Consider the following 16,540-nt stretch of genomic DNA (forward strand, 5'->3'; position numbering starts at 1 on the left):
ACTTTATTCCCCCACCGAATCAGGGTGCAGCTGAGCCTGTTGTTTCAGCGCCAATTCCTGCCTACCCCGCCTGCCTCGTTGTTTACCTCTTTTCTTTCTTATTCTTTGCCTCTTTCGACTGAGTGTGGTCGCCTGACCTCCCAGAGAACTGGACCCTTCGCGCCTTCAGACTCATTCCGCATCAGAGAATACATCGCCAGCTCCCGACAGTCACGTCCATCGCTCGACCTCTCCGCCCTAATTGAGCCACCTGCCGGTTGCCTTTGCGGTAAGGAACCGAGACTCGACGCCGCCATCTATCCCACAGGCCCCAAGGCAGATAAGACAAACTCAGAGATCGGCTTCCGCCATGGATATCGACATGAGCCGTCGCAACAAGGTTCCGCGGCCTTTGTCCGACTCGGAACGGGCCCGGTTGGACGAGTTCATTGACTCCATTCACTACTCGGCGCGGTATGCCTGTTCACTGCTCCCGCATCAATGCAGCCCAATGGGGGAGCAAACAATGGACTAACTTGTTTGCCTCGTCCAGATACTCTGACAGCGAGTACGAGTACCGTCACGTACAACTGCCCAAGGCCATGCTTAAAGCCATTCCAAAAGACTACCACGATTCTTCCCACGGAACCTTGAAGCTGCTATGGGAAGAGGAATGGCGAGCACTCGGCATCACTCAGGTACGGTATTGCTGCGGCCCCTAGGCCATCGGAGGCGCTAACGTTGCACCCAGAGTTTGGGTTGGGAACACTACGAAGTGCATGAGCCGGAGCCGCACATCCTACTGTTCAAGTCAGTCTACCCCCTGCAACAAATTCACGGTCGCCCATCGCTAATAGCAAACCGCAATAGGCGCCCTCTCAACTACCAGCCTCCCCAGTGATCCGCACTGCGAAGAGAAAAGCCTCGTTATCCTGCAAACGCAGTACACATCCCCGCTCACCGCTCACCGCTCAGCAGGCTGCTGCCTGGACGATACTCTCGACGACACGAATGACGGCCAATGATGATGGATATTTTTCTCTTTAGAAAAGCAGGAGAAGAGGCCGAGAGAGGATAATACCTCGCCTCTGCAGACCACGGCAAATGGAATAAAGACGGCGCATACCACCAAGGTTGTTGCATTTATTTGGGCGGTTTGAGTCGTCGGAGATCTGCTAGTGTTGGACTGTTTGCTGTCTGTTATATATCTCGAAAGTTGAGAGGTCTTGGCGGGGTCTATTATACAGCGCCGACGGCCGTCTTCTATGCCACGCCGCCGCCGCCGCCGTTGCTGATGAGCCTCGACAACTACGAGGCCGGAACAGGCTATCGATGAGCGCACGCTACCTCTGGGGCGGGGGAAAAAGAAGGGACAGCGTGTTGGTTGTGCGGATAGTCGCTGTTGGCTAGTACCTGCATAGCTCGACGGACGACAGTGTAATGGTCAGAGGTTAGGAATCAGGGGATAGAAACATGAAGCTAATGTCGTGCTACAAGAGTCACAAATACTCGCAAGGTGACCTCTAGGAAAGGTCAGTACTCGTCTCTACAGGCATGTCATGTAGTGTGTTCCTCGACTTGACTTGACGCGAGACACAACAATACGAATGCTCAGGCACGCGAAAATGCTCGGGCAGAAGTCACATCAATCTCGGGTATCGACGCATTAAAAATTATGGCACGTGGAAGGTATTGTCACCTCTTCATTGCAGCTGTTGGCCCGAGCACTAACAAATCGCATGGCGGCGGCAACGCGACACGTCACTTTGCTAACAAAGTCGCGGTCCGATGAACGGACACGATTTTAGTTTCTTTTCTGTCTGTGGTTTGGCGTCCGGTGTAGGGACATGTGCAAAGTGACAGGGAATACAGGGAACAGGCGTAGATTAGGCGTATGACAGAGGCCCCGAGGTCTGCAATGGGCAAGTCGGCGGAATGCACCAAGCCGGAACGAGCTGGACAGCGGCGGCGGCATCCCAGAGGCGATCTGGAACGGCCAGATCTTATTTGGGCGTCAGTGTGGTTCCAATTGGCTCGTGCATCTGCTGATTTTCCACCAAAAGAAGGACACCTTTCATCAAAACGCCCTCGCCCTGTGTGTCCCTTTATTAGCCGTTCGCCCCTCACGTATGTAAGGCAGCACTACTGAATGGGGGTCAGCTCATGTGGGAGACGAATGTACACTCTCGCTGGGCCTGGTCGTGCCAGGGTACATCTGATGTGTTGATCAGCCAATTCTCGCCAGATAAAGTAGCATGATATTCGGAAGGTCAGTCCCTCAGCTGCATGTTAATCAGCCAGCCCGGGGGGTTCCGTTAATGCTTCCATATTTATCTATTCCGCTTACTATGTAGTACTGAACACGGGGTGTTAAGGACAGATTCGCATGCCACTTTGGGAGCTTCCGTGGAGCAAGGAAACGTCCAAAGGGGCGGGCCATCGATCCCCCTCTTTAAACAAGCTGTCACTCTCTCCTCTGTTCCGTCATTTCTCTGCTCTGCTTACCTCACCAATACCGCTCTTTCCCTACCTACCTTCCCAGTTTTACGGATACCAGACCTTGGGATATATATCTGTGACGGGTGGTCCTAGAGAGACTGACGCCACCCACTTTCATCAACTGGCACCTTGAGTGTAAGACCCGAGACGAGGGGACTGCGCCTTCAAATTAACCTACAACGCCTCCCCCGGCCGTTTCTCCGAAACGAACATCGCCGAACCTTACCACACCCTGCGTGAACATTCGACGCAGCAATTAATTACACGCACTTTTGATAAGAAAGGCTCGGATCCGCGTTGCAGAGCCCGGACACTCGGGGCGTTTCAGCCGAGCATTTCAGAAACTTGTCAACTTCACCTGTCCTCCTCCGCGTCAGAGCTGGCAAGCCCATCTTTGCGACAATCTGTTCTTCCGATTCTGCCGCATATTAAAATCAACGGTCGGCCCACACCCCGCCAAGAAGCCTTTCCTCGACTATCATGAAGTCTGCAAGCAGACTATTTTTCCTCTCAGTATTTGCGCTCTGGGGCTCTCCAGTCCAATGCGAGAGCGCCCAAGATGATTGTGCGGTATGCCGCCGTTTCCGTTCTCTTTCTCTCCTCTCCTTCAGGAACCTGCGCTGCGGTATCCGAATGCCGGACCTCCTTATCTAACTCGCCATACCAGATCTCCCCCAAGGCTATCGTGTCCGACGCATGCGCCTCTTACTGGACCCTCGACAAGCTGAACACAAAGGTCAAGCCCCTCGTCGATGACCTCACTAGATCGACAGACTTCTTCTCACACTACCGACTAAATCTTTTCCACACGAAATGCCCCTTCTGGAACGACGAAAATGGCATGTGCGGCAACATTGCCTGCGCTGTCGAGACACTCGACAATGAGGAAGACATTCCCAAGGTATGGAGAGCAAGCGAGTTGGGAAAGCTGGAGGGTCCGCTGGCGAAACATCCCCCAAGGATGGTGCAACACGAACGTCCCGAGCGCCCCCTGCAGGGAAAGCTGGGCGAGGGGGTCGGCGAGAGCTGCGTAGTGGAATATGACGACGAATGCGACGAGCGAGACTATTGCGTGCCCGAAGACGAGAGCGCGAGCTCTAAGGGAGACTACGTGAGCCTTCTCCGTAATCCCGAGCGTTTCACCGGGTACGGTGGCTTCGGCGCCGCCCAGGTCTGGGACGCCATTTACCGCGAGAACTGCTTCCAGAAGAGCTCTTTCCCACACTCAGCATCCCTGGGGCAGTCACAGGCCACTCACAAGGGCCCCGCTGCTCAAGACTTGCGTCAGGTTCTCGAGTCGGTCGGGCGACAGCAGGCACTCGAGCAGATGCGCGAGACACAGCCCAACGCCCCGTTCGTGGCTCAGACCGGTCTCGAGGTTGAGGACGAGTGCCTCGAGAAGCGCGTCTTCTATCGCGTCATCTCGGGCATGCATGCAAGTATCAGCACCCACCTCTGCTGGGACTTCCTTAACCAGACCACCGGCCAGTGGCAGCCCAACGTGGCCTGCTACCGGGCCCGGCTGCACACCCATCCGGAGCGCATCAGCAACCTGTACTTCAATTACGCCCTCGTCACCCGCGCTGTCGCCAAGCTGGGGCCCTACCTCCAGGGCCGTGACTACACCTTCTGTTCGGGCGACATGGACCAGGACGCCGCGACGCGGGCCAAAGTCCTCGAGGTGACGGAGGCTGCAGCCAGCGTGCCCCAGATCTTCGACGAGAGTCTCATGTTCAAGAATGGGGAGGGCCCATCGCTCAAGGAAGACTTTCGAAACCGCTTCCGTAACGTCAGCCGTGTCATGGACTGCGTTGGCTGTGACAAGTGCCGCCTCTGGGGAAAGCTGCAGACCGCCGGCTACGGCACTGCGCTCAAGGTCCTCTTCGAGTTCGACAACGCTAGCGAGGACATCCCCGTGCTAAAGCGCACCGAGCTCGTTGCCCTCTTCAACACCTACGCCCGTATCAGCAGCTCCATCAATGCTATCAACAAGTTTCGCGCCATGGTCGACTCTGAGGAGGCCCTCGCCGCTGCGTCTGCCGCTGCTCCCGAATTTCCCGAATTTATCCCTGAAGGCATCCCCGATCGGGCGAAGAAGCCGCACCACGTGGTAACGTCGCCCGAGACAGAGCCCGAGAAGAAGCAGGAGAACCCGCAAGACGAGCACAGCGAAAAAGCGCCGAGACACGAAGAAACCTTCATGGAAGAGCTTGAACTAGAAGTTGGGCGCGTAATCAAGGCCTTCAAGTTCGTCATCAGCCGCTGGCTCGCATTCCCCAAAACCTTGTAAGTTTCGTCATTCAGCTAGTTCTTGTCGTGCAGCTTGTAGGGTTAACACGCCATGACAGCGTCAACGTAGTGGCTATCGAGCTTGTCCGATTTTACCAGTTCTTCGTGGGCCTGCCCTTGATTGAGCGGAACTGGAGCTTCGAACGACCCAACCTGGATGAACTCTGAATTAGTTCAACAGCCCATCGTTGCTTGGCTTTGGCTATCACATAGTAGCATTGCATGACATTATATTACTTTGCATGGCGGCTGGGAGGGGCGATGCAGACGGCGTTTCTTGGTTTTTGCTGTTGTTTGTATCATATGCAAGTCGGCATCGTGACTATGCTGTACGGATACATATTCAATAATATCAGTGCCCAGATGATGGCCCGAGCGTCCTCTCATTATGATTACAACCGTTTCCTTTGCCTGATGCTGCATACCTAGATCAGCAGTCCGTGGGGATTCTATTGACGTAGTACTATGGCAAGCCCTCAGTCGTATAACCCATCCTCAGTGGTGCTCTTCTTCCCACCCTTTGACGGGGTTTTCAAGGGCACGTTTGTGACAACGTTCCCAATCTTGACTTTGACTCCCGCCACCTCGATTCTCCACTGCCGAATGAGTCGGAACTCTGGTTGCTTCAGCAGGGCATACGTCTGCAGGCACGCGTCCTCCGGCGGCAGCCCGAACGTCCAGCCGATGCTCACGTGGAACGCGTCGTCGACAAGCTCGGTCGCGTGGACCTGGTACAGGGCCGGATGATTGAAGCGCAGGGCGACGGCGTTGCACCTCGTCAACAACGTCCGGAGATGCGGGTTCTTGCCGCTGGTGCTGGCGCTGTCTCGCGACGCGGCGGGGTCCGCGACGCGGAGTATGAGGAAGGCCCGATCGGAATCGGGCGACTTGAAGAAGCCGACGCCCCGTGGAGAGAGAGCGAAGTCTCCCGTGGCGGAGGAGAGTGAGGATGTTAGGGACGAGAGGAAGGGACCCTTCTGGGCCGTGGTCAGGGACAGTGGGCGTGAGAGGGAGATGTGGAGGGGCAGAGGGGCGTTCAGGTCGGAGGTGAGTAGCGGGTACATCTTCTGCGAGCCGAGAAGCGGCTTGATCTGGTCTAGAAGGCTAGTGAGAAGGGAGTGCTGATCCGCGTCCGGGTGCCCTGCAGTAAGTCAGACGATATGCATCAAACGGCATGATGCCTCGGGAACCCACACTCAATATAGACGTGAGACGGCCAATTGCCAGCAATGTGAGGAATGGTCCTCTTGCGGCCTTGATGCAGATTGGGGTCATCAGCGGTGCTGGTTCGGACAGTGGAGGCGTACAGATCATGGAACTGGTCCGGAAGAGGAGGCAAGCCCGAGATGCTGTTGGTTTCGCCCGTGGCGTTGGTCCGGCCGGACTCGGTCTTGCTGGTTTGGCCTTTGCCGGCACCGGCGCCGGCAGTGTCGCCGTCTTGCACAGGCCCGTGTGTCTTGCTACTCGATCCTTTGCGACGCTTGGTCGGGGGTGAGCCGGCCTCAGAAGCCGAGTCGGAGGAGTGGTAGTCCACTAGAGCCATTGCTAGGTGCCAGGGGTGTTGGTTAAGATACCTAGGAAGGTATGTTTGTAGCCTCGGCAGGGGAAGATCCGCTGCGACCTTTGTGTCTGCACGGCGAGTATCTGACCAGTAGGCTTCGGGCAACCCGGTTGCTCAAACCACATGCTCAATCGTACGGATTTTGAAAGCCCGTACGACGCCTGATCGCCTAGAAGCGCTCAACAGCTGTCAATGGGCGAGACGTCCAAAATGATGTAGGGCAGTTGATGCAAGATGAAAGTCGACGGGACGTGTATCAGCCGCACAGATGCTTGGGGGAGGCGCCTTTGCGCGAAGCTTCCCAGCAGGATCTCGATCGAGGTCCATCGAGGCACGCAGCCTGCCTGCCCGCTGGCCACTTGCGCGCCGTCTCACAACAAGAGAAGAGCTGCGCCCCTCTGTCTCAGTAGAATGAAAAGAACACCAGACGTTCCGGCATCTCGGTGACTACTGACCGACTGACCCAGCGTCACTCAATGTACCGAACTTTCGTATCAGTTGGTGTAAATGAGAGAAGTATTGCTCATCTCCTCTCATCCACCGCAAGGAAACACTGGCAGGAGTGATTATTCTAAGCTCATGACTCTGACTCGTACTGACCGGCGGTGAGTGGCCGTGTGTACAGTGTGTACCTGGTCGGGCGACTTGTTTTCGGCCAGGTGCCGGGGACAGGCATTGCGCTGAGGAGAGGGGTGATGGGACGTGGGGCGATCCCTTTCCCGTAGTCCCCGTGAATGCGGCACCAGAGGCCCCGGGTCCATGCTGCCAAAGTTTGTGAAAAAAACAGAGACAAAAAAGAGAACAAAAAGCGGAGCTGGCGCATACGTGGACGAGTCACAGCTCGCTAAAAGCCTGTTGTACCCAAGTGCCGGCACGCTTGCGTACCTTATCTAGTATGTATTTATTGCTTATTGCTGCTGCATCACTTCTATATTGTCTTGCGACTGGTCAAGGTGGTGTTCTGGTTCGAGGGCTATCAGTTCTCCCCTGGCTACACACATGGTTTCTTTCTCTCTCTTTCTTTTCCTCCAATCTAGGTATGGACCGTATGACGTTGAGACCCATGAGCCAACACGAAGACAGACAAGACCGGTTGGGCGCTGAATGGCTGGTCCAAAATGCCCGCGTGTCTGGTTTTCAGCCGTTCGTGGCTGGTTTAAGTCAATACAGCGGGCAATTGTTTCGTTTCTTGTCCGCTCTTGTGGTCCGTCATCGGGGTTGCTGTACATACGTACATAGCAGGTACCGGTAGTGTACGCAGTGGTAGGACCCTGCAGGAATCGCGTCCGTCTCGGCGGGGCCGCTGACGGGGAGGGCATCCATCGCACGTGAGGGTTCACCCAAGAAGTTGAAAGACGAGTGTCGAGAGGTTGGTCTCGTGTTGGACATGGAAAAGAAAATATCGTCAAGACGCTCGCTCAGGTAGGGACAGCGGGAGTACTATCTATCACCGAAGGTTTGGAAAATAGAGCAGGAGTCCCTTGGGAACAGATAAACCGTTACGTCACATGAGGTCAGGTAGCCAACAGGATGAGGATGGCAGCACATATACTCGGGGATCGGACGAGGGGCAGCTTGCAGCCCCATCTCCCTGCGTGCTTTCTTTCCGGGTGATGGCATACCTAGGTACGGATAGACACAGCAAATGCCCTCCATGGAAGGTATCTTATACCTACCTAGGTGGTATGACACACTACTAGGTACGTAGCTGTGGTTAGGGTAGGTAAGGTAGGGTTCCTGCCGTTGTCGACCACGGTCCTCCTTCACACCACCTAGGTCATGCGTCCCTATCCAGTCCAGTCCGGTCCTTTCTTCCTTCTCCCGTCTAGTCCGGCCCTTTCTTCCTTCCTCCTACCCTTCCACTCCACTTGCGTCCCCTGCTCTCCCCTCCCTCGGGTCCATTCCAAACCCCTCTTCCCCAACTCGAGGTCCTTGTCTTTGCGCCATGGAATACGGAGTACTGAGAGAAAGAAAAGAAACCAAAGAGGGAAAATGAGTACCTACACAGTACACCACACCACACCACCAGACAGACAGACACATCACCAATGGAAAGCTTGGCCGCCCCTGTCACCGCGGGTCCCGTGATGGTCCCTTCCTATCCTGGCATGTTCCCAGAAGCCTATGCGTTGCGTGCAGTAATCTCTTCCCTTTTCGCATTGCACCCATCCCCCATCACAGCATGCGCTTGGTTTGCTTGACAAGGACGGGGTCTGAAGAGTCTAGGAAGGGCCTGGACTAGGTAGCTGTGCCTGTCGTCGGGCACCTCACTCATCCCACCATACAGAGCAATGGACGAAGCTACAGATTTGAAAGCCATCAAAAGGGCCCTGCCACCTGCTTTTCTGTTGTTCCGCATTTCTCGTCTCTTCTTCCCAACTCTCGTCTTCCTCCTGCATTGCCTCTGTTTCCACACATCATTCCGCTTGTCGTTGGTGTGTCGCGTTTCCTATCACCTGACTACCTTGCGTCCGTCTACATTACGCTGCGCTTTGCTTAATTCTCTGACCGGGAACCAACTCCATCGAAAAGGCTTACAACCTCGCATCGATTACTACCTACATAGTAACCAAGGGTACTGGAATTCACGAGACACAGCCTCCGACAACCAATCCAGTCAGCTGCCAAAGACGTATCCAGTTTAACAACGTTCCCCTCCCCGCCGACAAACCATCTTGCACCACCTATTCTCCATCTAGTGGTGCTGCCGCATCGACGTCAACAGCCATGGATGGGTCCGACAAACAGTGGGTAAGTCTTTGGGCCGGTTTCCATGCCACCTTATCTCATCCCGTCTCTCTCGGCGCGGGCAGCAAATGCCCGGTTGCTGTTATTATTATGCTCAGTCATCTCCGTCATCGCCCACGTTGTTCTGTTACTTCACCTTCTCCATATATCCGGTTCCGTAACCGTCACACCTGCCACCTTATCGCGACCCGTTGAGCCTGTCTCCGACCTTCCATATTCCGTCACTGCCGGGCCCCTAAGCGAGTCGAGGCCCAACAGGCCGCCTAGTCTGGGCGTTTTCAAGCACGGTCGAAGCCGATCGTCCCGTCTCGTCCATTCTTCTCAGCTATTGGGTTGCACTAGGTCTCTAGAGCATCCAACGGCCCCAGCCCGACCGGCCTCGTAATTCGATCCAAGCCAATCCATGCTACCCCTGCCAGCTCGAGTGAGCTGCCTGGTAAGGTACAGATCGCTCCCCCTGCACTGCACGGTTCAAGCCACCAAGCCGCGGAAGCGGCTCAAAGTCCCTTCTTGCGTCATTGCCATCCAGCTGGTTGGATTTCCAAGAACAGTTCCAAGCTCTGCCTTTCCATTCGTACTGCAGCTAAGCCATTGACGACGTAAACAATACGGGCCTCTCCACATCATAAGCATGCGCGTCCTCTCGTCGCTCATAGAATAATCCATCCCCTCATTACTCGGCCCTCACCCAGATTCGAACTGCGCTCGCATTGAATCCATCAATTAACACAATCAATCTAGGCCAAAGCATATCTGCTCGACCCTCTCACAGCGCCCGAACCCAGCCAGGAAACAGGTCCTGGAAGTTCCTTCATAAACCCCGATCCACTACTCCGGACTTTCTCCCAGAAAAAGAAGCAGCAGAAGGGCAAAGAACCAGTCAAGAGCAGCAACAGAAGCCATACCAGCCACAGCCGAACCTCATCATATCCCACCCCGCCTGCCTCGGCAAGCCCAACTCGTTCCAGCTTTCACTCATCCAACCCGTTTTCACCCACTTACAGACACGCTTCCCTGCCGCCGTCCAGAGAGCCTGCATCACCGGCATCGCCCTCTTCCCAACATCGACCCCTGGGCCGTGGTAGCAGCGTCCGCAGTAACGGACTTCCAAGCCCCTCATCTCCAAGAAACCGCTTCCCACCAAGCACAAGTGTCACGCGGAGTTTCAGTGCTCGCGCTCGCTCCCTTGCCGAGGATACCGGATTTCACCCAGACTCCTCTATCCAACGCAGCAAAAGCGTAAACACCCAACCCGCCCCCAGTGGTCTTCGTCGCTCGGGTTCGTTGAATCAAAGATTTCCCGGCGACATGTCTCATCGACCACTCGACATCATCAAGCGTGAGCAGCGTGCTGCAGACCGCGCACCCCACCTGCGGACGCGAAAAAACGGGCCAATGACGGACACCATTGATTCTCTCGACAACATCGGCGGCGTTTACCATCATGGCGGTCCCTACGATGCTACACTGGCATCCCGTAACCGCAACAGGATGTACGCCCCCGTTGAGGCCGTGAGAGAGTCCAACATGGAGGCCCTGAAAGCCACACCTCGCGAGTACATTGAGGATTCTCTGACTAAGCATGTGCCTTTGCAAGGAACCGGGCTCATTCCTTCAGGTGGTACTGATATGAGTGGTAATGTTATGAACTACGAAGAAGGTGCTGATCTGATGCGCGAGCCTGATGCAAAGGGAGGTGCCTACAAAAGATGGGATGGAATTGTGAGTTAATCCAACTCAACAACAGCCAAAGCTCCATGCTAATCCTCAACAGCCGTACCACCCTGATGATCTCAAGGGAAAGGGAGAGCCTTCCTATACTTACGAGAGAGACCTCAAGGAGAAGAAGCGGTTGCGCAAGGCGTCTCTGGGCAACAGCCCCGCAGAGTTTGAGATGCGTTCCGGCATCAATGCCCAGTCGCGTAAGGAGAACGGGTTGATGATTCGCCAACGTAGTCTCAGCAATGCCGCCGACGGCAGACCCGGGCCTTCCGAGTTCCGTAATGGACAATCGAATAGCGCCGATGTCCGTCGCCAGAACAGCACCGGAAAGCGTCTGAGCGAAGGCCTGAAGCGCCGATTTGGCAGCATCCGGCGGAAGAACCATGGCGCGGCCTGAGTGATAGTTGCCATCGCGAAGCTGCGCGATACCTTCATGAAACGTAAGGGAGCCCATGGCATGATGTTTCAACGGCGCCTGCACGACATGCGTAACAATCGGTGCAATAGTTGAATTACATTATCTTCTGGCAAGAGTACTAGTAGTAAAGAGAGCAGTCAAACGAAAAGACATGTATTGCTCAAACAGAACGTGGCACGGAGTTTGGTTTTGGAAGAGAGGTGATACTCGAATCGAGTTTCCAGTATTATTCCGCGGAGAATCAGGAGCAGTGGACCTTTAATCCAGGCGTTCCCAAGGATAGGAGGAAGAGATTCCATAGTCTTACAAATAGATCCAGAAGCTGCGAGATATTTTCTCCGTTTTACAACAGTGGCTCGGCCAGTTTGTGAAAATTCACGTAGATCGCTGGGGAAACGCTGGCAGACACCACGGAATGGTTCATGCTCATAAACGCCTCGTTTTGCTCAATCTACCTAGCTGAATCCGGCTCCGCCTGATGGGAGCCCCTGGCAAATCAGCATACCCGATGTTGTCTCGCCGAAAGGCATCCACAGAATCAGCGAAACAGTCAGCTCCTCTTCTCGATTCAAATTTCCCATCCATCTGTCACTAGTATATTCTTCTCGACGGCCCAAGAGCCGGGCACGATCTCTAGAAAAACGCCATGCCGTTCCACCCAAGGACGCCCTCCAACTCGCCTCGAACCTCGAGGACGTCGCCGTAGCCACCCTTGCCGGCAACCTCAGACCTGCGACCGGCGCCGAGCTCGTTCCAGCGCGCGAGCAGGGCGCCGTCGACGATGCTACGCCCCGCGCTCGTATCAACGCCAGGGGTGCGCGCATCGAGGGGCTGCAGACGGTGGGCCTTGGGATTCGTGGCTGCCGCGTGCGGGAGGGCGCCGGCGATGCTGTTGGCGAGGGATGTCAGGCGGCGGTATGCCTGCTCCGAGAGGGGCGTAAGGGACGCAAGAGCGCCCGTCGGGGAGGCGAGGAGGAGGGTCGTGGGCGGGTTTTTAGTTGCCGACGTTGTGGCCGTGGAGGCGGGAGTTCGCGGGAGGGAGAGTGTAGTGGTAGGGTGATTCGGTGCCGCGGAGAAGGAAGCGCGGTTCAGGAGGAGATGGCCCTGGAGCGATTTGGGATCTGGAGAATGTTAGCAGGCCAATGGATTATATAAAGAAGGCACCAGGGGTCGGGTATCAGCCTACGTTCGGGATCGAATTGCATCACGTGGATCACGCCGTCCTTGTCGCACACGACGATGTGTAGCTCATCCCCAGCGATGATGAAGTCAGCCGTCAGGACCTCGAACTTGCCGGTGCTCTTGCCGAACAGCATCATCTTATAGGGCTCCTCGGCGTACCCCACAAACCATACGCCCTTGAAAGCGTCAGTCATGAGGCAGTAGCCCGTGCCGCGTACCTCACGCACAGCAGTGACGTAACAGTTCATGTCCATAAAGGCGACGGGCAGAAGGGTGCCGTCTTCCTTGAGGCCGCGGACCATGCACTTCTGGCCCTGGGCGACGAGCATGAGACCCTGCGAGCCCACCTCGCAGAGGCCAGTGACGGCGCCACGGGGAATTTCTTCCTTGGCGACAAGCTTGAGCTTCTTGTTCGTCTCGGGACGACCCGGCTGCGGCACAACGGGGACAACGTCGTAGACGAGGATGCGGCCGCGGATGGGCAGGTCCTCGCCGCGGTTGATTGCAGTGCCGATGGTGATGAGCATGCGGCGCTCCTTGGTCTCCTCGGACACTTCCAGGTGGAGTGTCTTCATGCACATGGCAACCTCGTGGGGCTCGAGCTCGACGGTGTCGATGACGGACCAGGTCGTCGGGCTCATCAGCTTGATGATGCCTCGCTCGGTCTGGGGGTAACTGGTGGTCGCCTCCTTGGCCCATTCCTTATGGTAGTCATCGTCCTTTGGCAGCTCGAAGCGCTCCAAGACGCTGCATGCGACAGCGTACGTCTCCATGGGCGGGTGGTAGGCGATCAGGCCGACGTTATCACCAATGGGAATCTTGCGCACCGCGACACCTAGCTCGGTAAAGTTGGTGTCGGCGGGCAGCTGAGTGACGCGGGTCTGGCCCTCCGAGTCGGCGTAGATGAAGCCGCGCTCACAGCCCTCGGTGTGGAATGAGCTCATGCCACGAACACCAATACCCTGCAAGCCAATAACCTTCGGGCTGCTTTTGGAGGACTTGATGATGAAAGATGGTGAGGCGCCGGGTAAGAAGACGGTGCTGTACCCGTTGATGTTGGGGCAGGGCCTGAGTGGGACAAAGCGCGGCTGCTCGTTAGCTTCATCGTCGGCAACTTCAACAGGACTCTTTGCGAGGGCTGGGTTTGTGATCTTTTGGAAGTGTAGAGTCTTTGAGAGCCCCACAGTCTTGTCTTGTGATTCAAGGCGGATGGGTTCGTAAATTGTAAGGTCGTCATTCGCATGACGAAGCTTTAAGGCACAACGTTAGCAGGTTTGGTGAGGTGTCTTGGAGCATTGGACTTACGATGAGGTATGGTGAAGTAGTAGTAGTGTCCCCGAGATCGGCCACCAAGAGCTCAGTCAACGTCTCCTGAACGGTGCCTCGTCTGACGGCGTAGTCGGCGGAGAGAAGAGGGGGGACGTAAGTCAAGCCTGCTGCAACGTAGACAGGCTTAGATAGATCCGGAAGTGCATATATCTGGAAAAAGGCAAGTAAGCATATATATCGGTCGAGAAAACGGTTGGCTTACATATAGAGCGCCCGCGGCGCTGAGCAAAAACATAAAGATGTTCTGGCCTTCTGGCGTACCCTTGTCGGTTTGAACTGGGGCAAACCGGCCTGTCGTGTCCGCATACAGACATCCCGCAAGCCACTTTGTTGACAGAATGGCATCGTCCTGCTTTTCAACCTCTTCCAGCTCGCAGTTGTTGTCTATTTGGGCCACCATGATGCTCGAATCATCTCGAACCAGAAGAAGGTAGGGGTCAGCGATGCTGGCACTGACGACCCTCGGCTCAGCACCCGTCTCTTCGTCGAGCATTGGCAGAATCTGGCTGAGCCCCAAATCTTGTTAAAAGTCAGCGATGGTGCTCAAAACGACAACAAGAAGAAAACGGGATCAAGGAAACAAACCTCCATCATAGCAGCGCACTTCAGACTTGAGAACCTGGATAATGCGCATATGCTTTCCCATCGTGCCAGCCTCGACAGTGAAGCCCGCAGCTGGGTCGAATTCCGTCCCTGTCAACGCTTCAAACCCGGCGCCTGTAAGAGCATAAACGTCTGACGTCTCATAGCCGTCTAGATCAACCTTGGAAACAATCATGAATTTGTCATATATAGACGAGGCATCAAATTCGCTGCCAACGGCTGCATTGGCCCCCTTGTCTCCCTGCAGGGACTTCGGAACAGGTTTCTGGACGCACATGGTCCAGAAGCCTCTCGCCTCTGGAAACTCGAACTTGCCGATCACCTTGGGCTGGATGTTCTGGTTCAGGATGGCGACGGCCCCAGCATTGCCTCTGCCCACGACACATGCGAGCTGGAGGTCGGCCACGACACCAACCGAATTGTTTGCTTCTTCACTATCTGGGTTGAAAGCTTGTTTACCCGAGGTCATGTCCTTGACCGGAGCAATGCTCAGCAAAGAGTCATGAACACGGAACGTCAGATCCCCTCCCTTGGAAACTCCGTTGGCCGTCGCTCCAGGCTGAATCATCGTTGTTGTCGTCTCGCCGTAGAGATCGTCGTCGTCGCCGTCATCCATATCTTCGTCCTCGAGGTCGTATTCGAATGAGTCGTCCACCAATCGGGTTTTTCTCCGTGCGTTTTGAGCTTGTTTCCGCGTCCAGCCAAGAACAAGAGAGTCACTGCCTGTGCTTCCAACAAAGAAGACGTTCCTACTAAGCTTGGAAATGGTTGAAACGCTGCATTGCACAATATTGCCGCCAACTTCTGCTGCCACCGGCTTGACGCTGACTCCTGAGACCGTGCGCCCATCGATTTTGAAGGTGATGATGGCTAGGCGACCGTCGCTCAGCACCATGAGCAACTCCCCGTTCTCGGCGGACATAAGCTCGATGTGGCAATGCTCGAGCCTCAGGTCCAGATCGGATTGGTCGGCAAGAGGAAAATTCGTCGTCTCCTTCGTGAAAGCATTAACAGCTACGCCATTGGGCTTTCCGGACTGGTCGATGTGTATTAATTCGTTTGTGCCAACTAGAAGGGCCCCTCCCACGGGGCCTGGTAAAGCGACAACCTTGAAGAGGTCCTGCGGGAGGTTGTTGACGGAGAGAATGGCGGTTGAAGCCCTCTGTTGCAGGTCGAGAGTGAAGACCTTGTACGAGAAGTGGTCCTTTCGAGGTAGGGTGTTGGAGCGCCGTTGCGTCGAGGAGATGATACCAAAAGTAGGCTCTCTGTACTCATGCAAGAAGGCGAGGTACACAGGATGAAGGAGACTGGGATCAAGCTGGGGTAGAGGGAGGACGTATGATGTTGAGTATGGTACATCTGCTATGTTGCTAGTTCCATTTGTGGCTGCTGTTGTTGGCGGCTCTTTTGCCGGCCGAGGCCCATCCACATCTTCATCCCAGTCATCCATATCTATGTCCTCATCGGCTTGCTTGAAGGGGAGAAAGGCGATGTATCTGGGGCCAAAACTGAGGGCCGCGCATCGCGAGCCAGGATCGGCGGCAAGATGTGTTCGGTAGTTGGCCAGCGGGCCGTCGAAAGGAGAGCCTTGCAATTCTTCTTTCTCGTAGTAGTGAATAGAGATGTCCTCGAGTGCGTGTTTCTCGGAATTCCACTGAACCAGGCTCAGTCTAGCAACTCTTGTAGCAATGAGGAGAGCCTCGCCTCCTGATTTCGAGTGTTGGATTTTAATTCTTGCGAGGCCCGTTACGACACCAAAGATTGGGTATTCGGCAACGAGCACGAGCTTGGTGTTGACGGCGCGATCGGCGCGAACCAGCATGCCGTCGCCGCCCAAAAAGGAAGACTCGAGGCCGTCATCGTCATTCAATCGGCGGTCGTATGGGTTTTCGGCCCTGGAGGTCTGTTTTTCCCGAGTCTGCGAAGTGTCGACCTCGGAAGAGATTGTCTTTGTCGTGAAGATCTGCAGCAGAGAGCCCTTTGCGACGACCAGGTTGTTGCTTTGCGCTGAGAGAAATGGCAGGCTAAGACTGTACTGCACGCCGGTCGGTGGCGTCAGCTCTGTATAGCACTGCATCTTGACAGACTCAGGCAATTGCCCATGGACCGCCTGCTATCATTGGTTTGAAGGTTCAAATCGTGGTTGTAGGAGCGTGGAGGACTATCGCAAAATCAAGAGCTCCTTCCATCTACAAGGAGCTCTAGAAACG

The 16,540-nt window shown here is 55.4% G+C and overlaps 5 protein-coding genes across 5 annotated transcripts; 3 read left to right on the forward strand and 2 right to left on the reverse strand.

Moving 5' to 3' along the window:
- Window positions 1-349: 349 nt before the first annotated feature.
- GLRG_00590 (cyclin-dependent kinase regulatory subunit) lies at window positions 350-880 on the forward strand (the record flags this gene model as incomplete). Its single annotated transcript, XM_008091275.1, has 4 exons — window positions 350-453; window positions 533-677; window positions 731-789; window positions 850-880. The coding sequence occupies 4 exons, from the start codon at window positions 350-352 to the stop codon at window positions 878-880; spliced, it is 339 nt and encodes a 112-aa protein (XP_008089466.1).
- Window positions 881-2,958: 2,078 nt separating this feature from the next.
- GLRG_00591 (endoplasmic Reticulum Oxidoreductin 1) lies at window positions 2,959-4,935 on the forward strand (the record flags this gene model as incomplete). The annotated part of the gene is made up of 3 exons (XM_008091276.1): window positions 2,959-3,048; window positions 3,146-4,764; window positions 4,827-4,935. 3 exons carry the CDS (start codon window positions 2,959-2,961, stop codon window positions 4,933-4,935), a joined length of 1,818 nt encoding a protein of 605 aa, XP_008089467.1.
- Window positions 4,936-5,243: 308 nt separating this feature from the next.
- On the reverse strand, window positions 5,244-6,310 carry GLRG_00592 (uncharacterized protein; the record flags this gene model as incomplete). The annotated part of the gene is made up of 2 exons (XM_008091277.1): window positions 5,244-5,908; window positions 5,962-6,310. The coding sequence occupies 2 exons, from the start codon at window positions 6,308-6,310 to the stop codon at window positions 5,244-5,246; spliced, it is 1,014 nt and encodes a 337-aa protein (XP_008089468.1).
- A 4,074-nt stretch (window positions 6,311-10,384) lies between these two features.
- On the forward strand, window positions 10,385-11,195 carry GLRG_00593 (uncharacterized protein; the record flags this gene model as incomplete). Its single annotated transcript, XM_008091278.1, has 2 exons — window positions 10,385-10,798; window positions 10,851-11,195. 2 exons carry the CDS (start codon window positions 10,385-10,387, stop codon window positions 11,193-11,195), a joined length of 759 nt encoding a protein of 252 aa, XP_008089469.1.
- Window positions 11,196-11,849: 654 nt separating this feature from the next.
- GLRG_00594 (CPSF A subunit region) lies at window positions 11,850-16,407 on the reverse strand (the record flags this gene model as incomplete). The annotated part of the gene is made up of 5 exons (XM_008091279.1): window positions 11,850-12,337; window positions 12,403-13,648; window positions 13,704-13,877; window positions 13,930-14,246; window positions 14,313-16,407. The coding sequence occupies 5 exons, from the start codon at window positions 16,405-16,407 to the stop codon at window positions 11,850-11,852; spliced, it is 4,320 nt and encodes a 1,439-aa protein (XP_008089470.1).
- Window positions 16,408-16,540: the final 133 nt, after the last annotated feature.

This window comes from Colletotrichum graminicola, assembly GCF_000149035.1.
Source record: "Colletotrichum graminicola M1.001 genomic scaffold supercont1.2, whole genome shotgun sequence".
Taxonomy (NCBI): domain Eukaryota; kingdom Fungi; phylum Ascomycota; class Sordariomycetes; order Glomerellales; family Glomerellaceae; genus Colletotrichum; species Colletotrichum graminicola.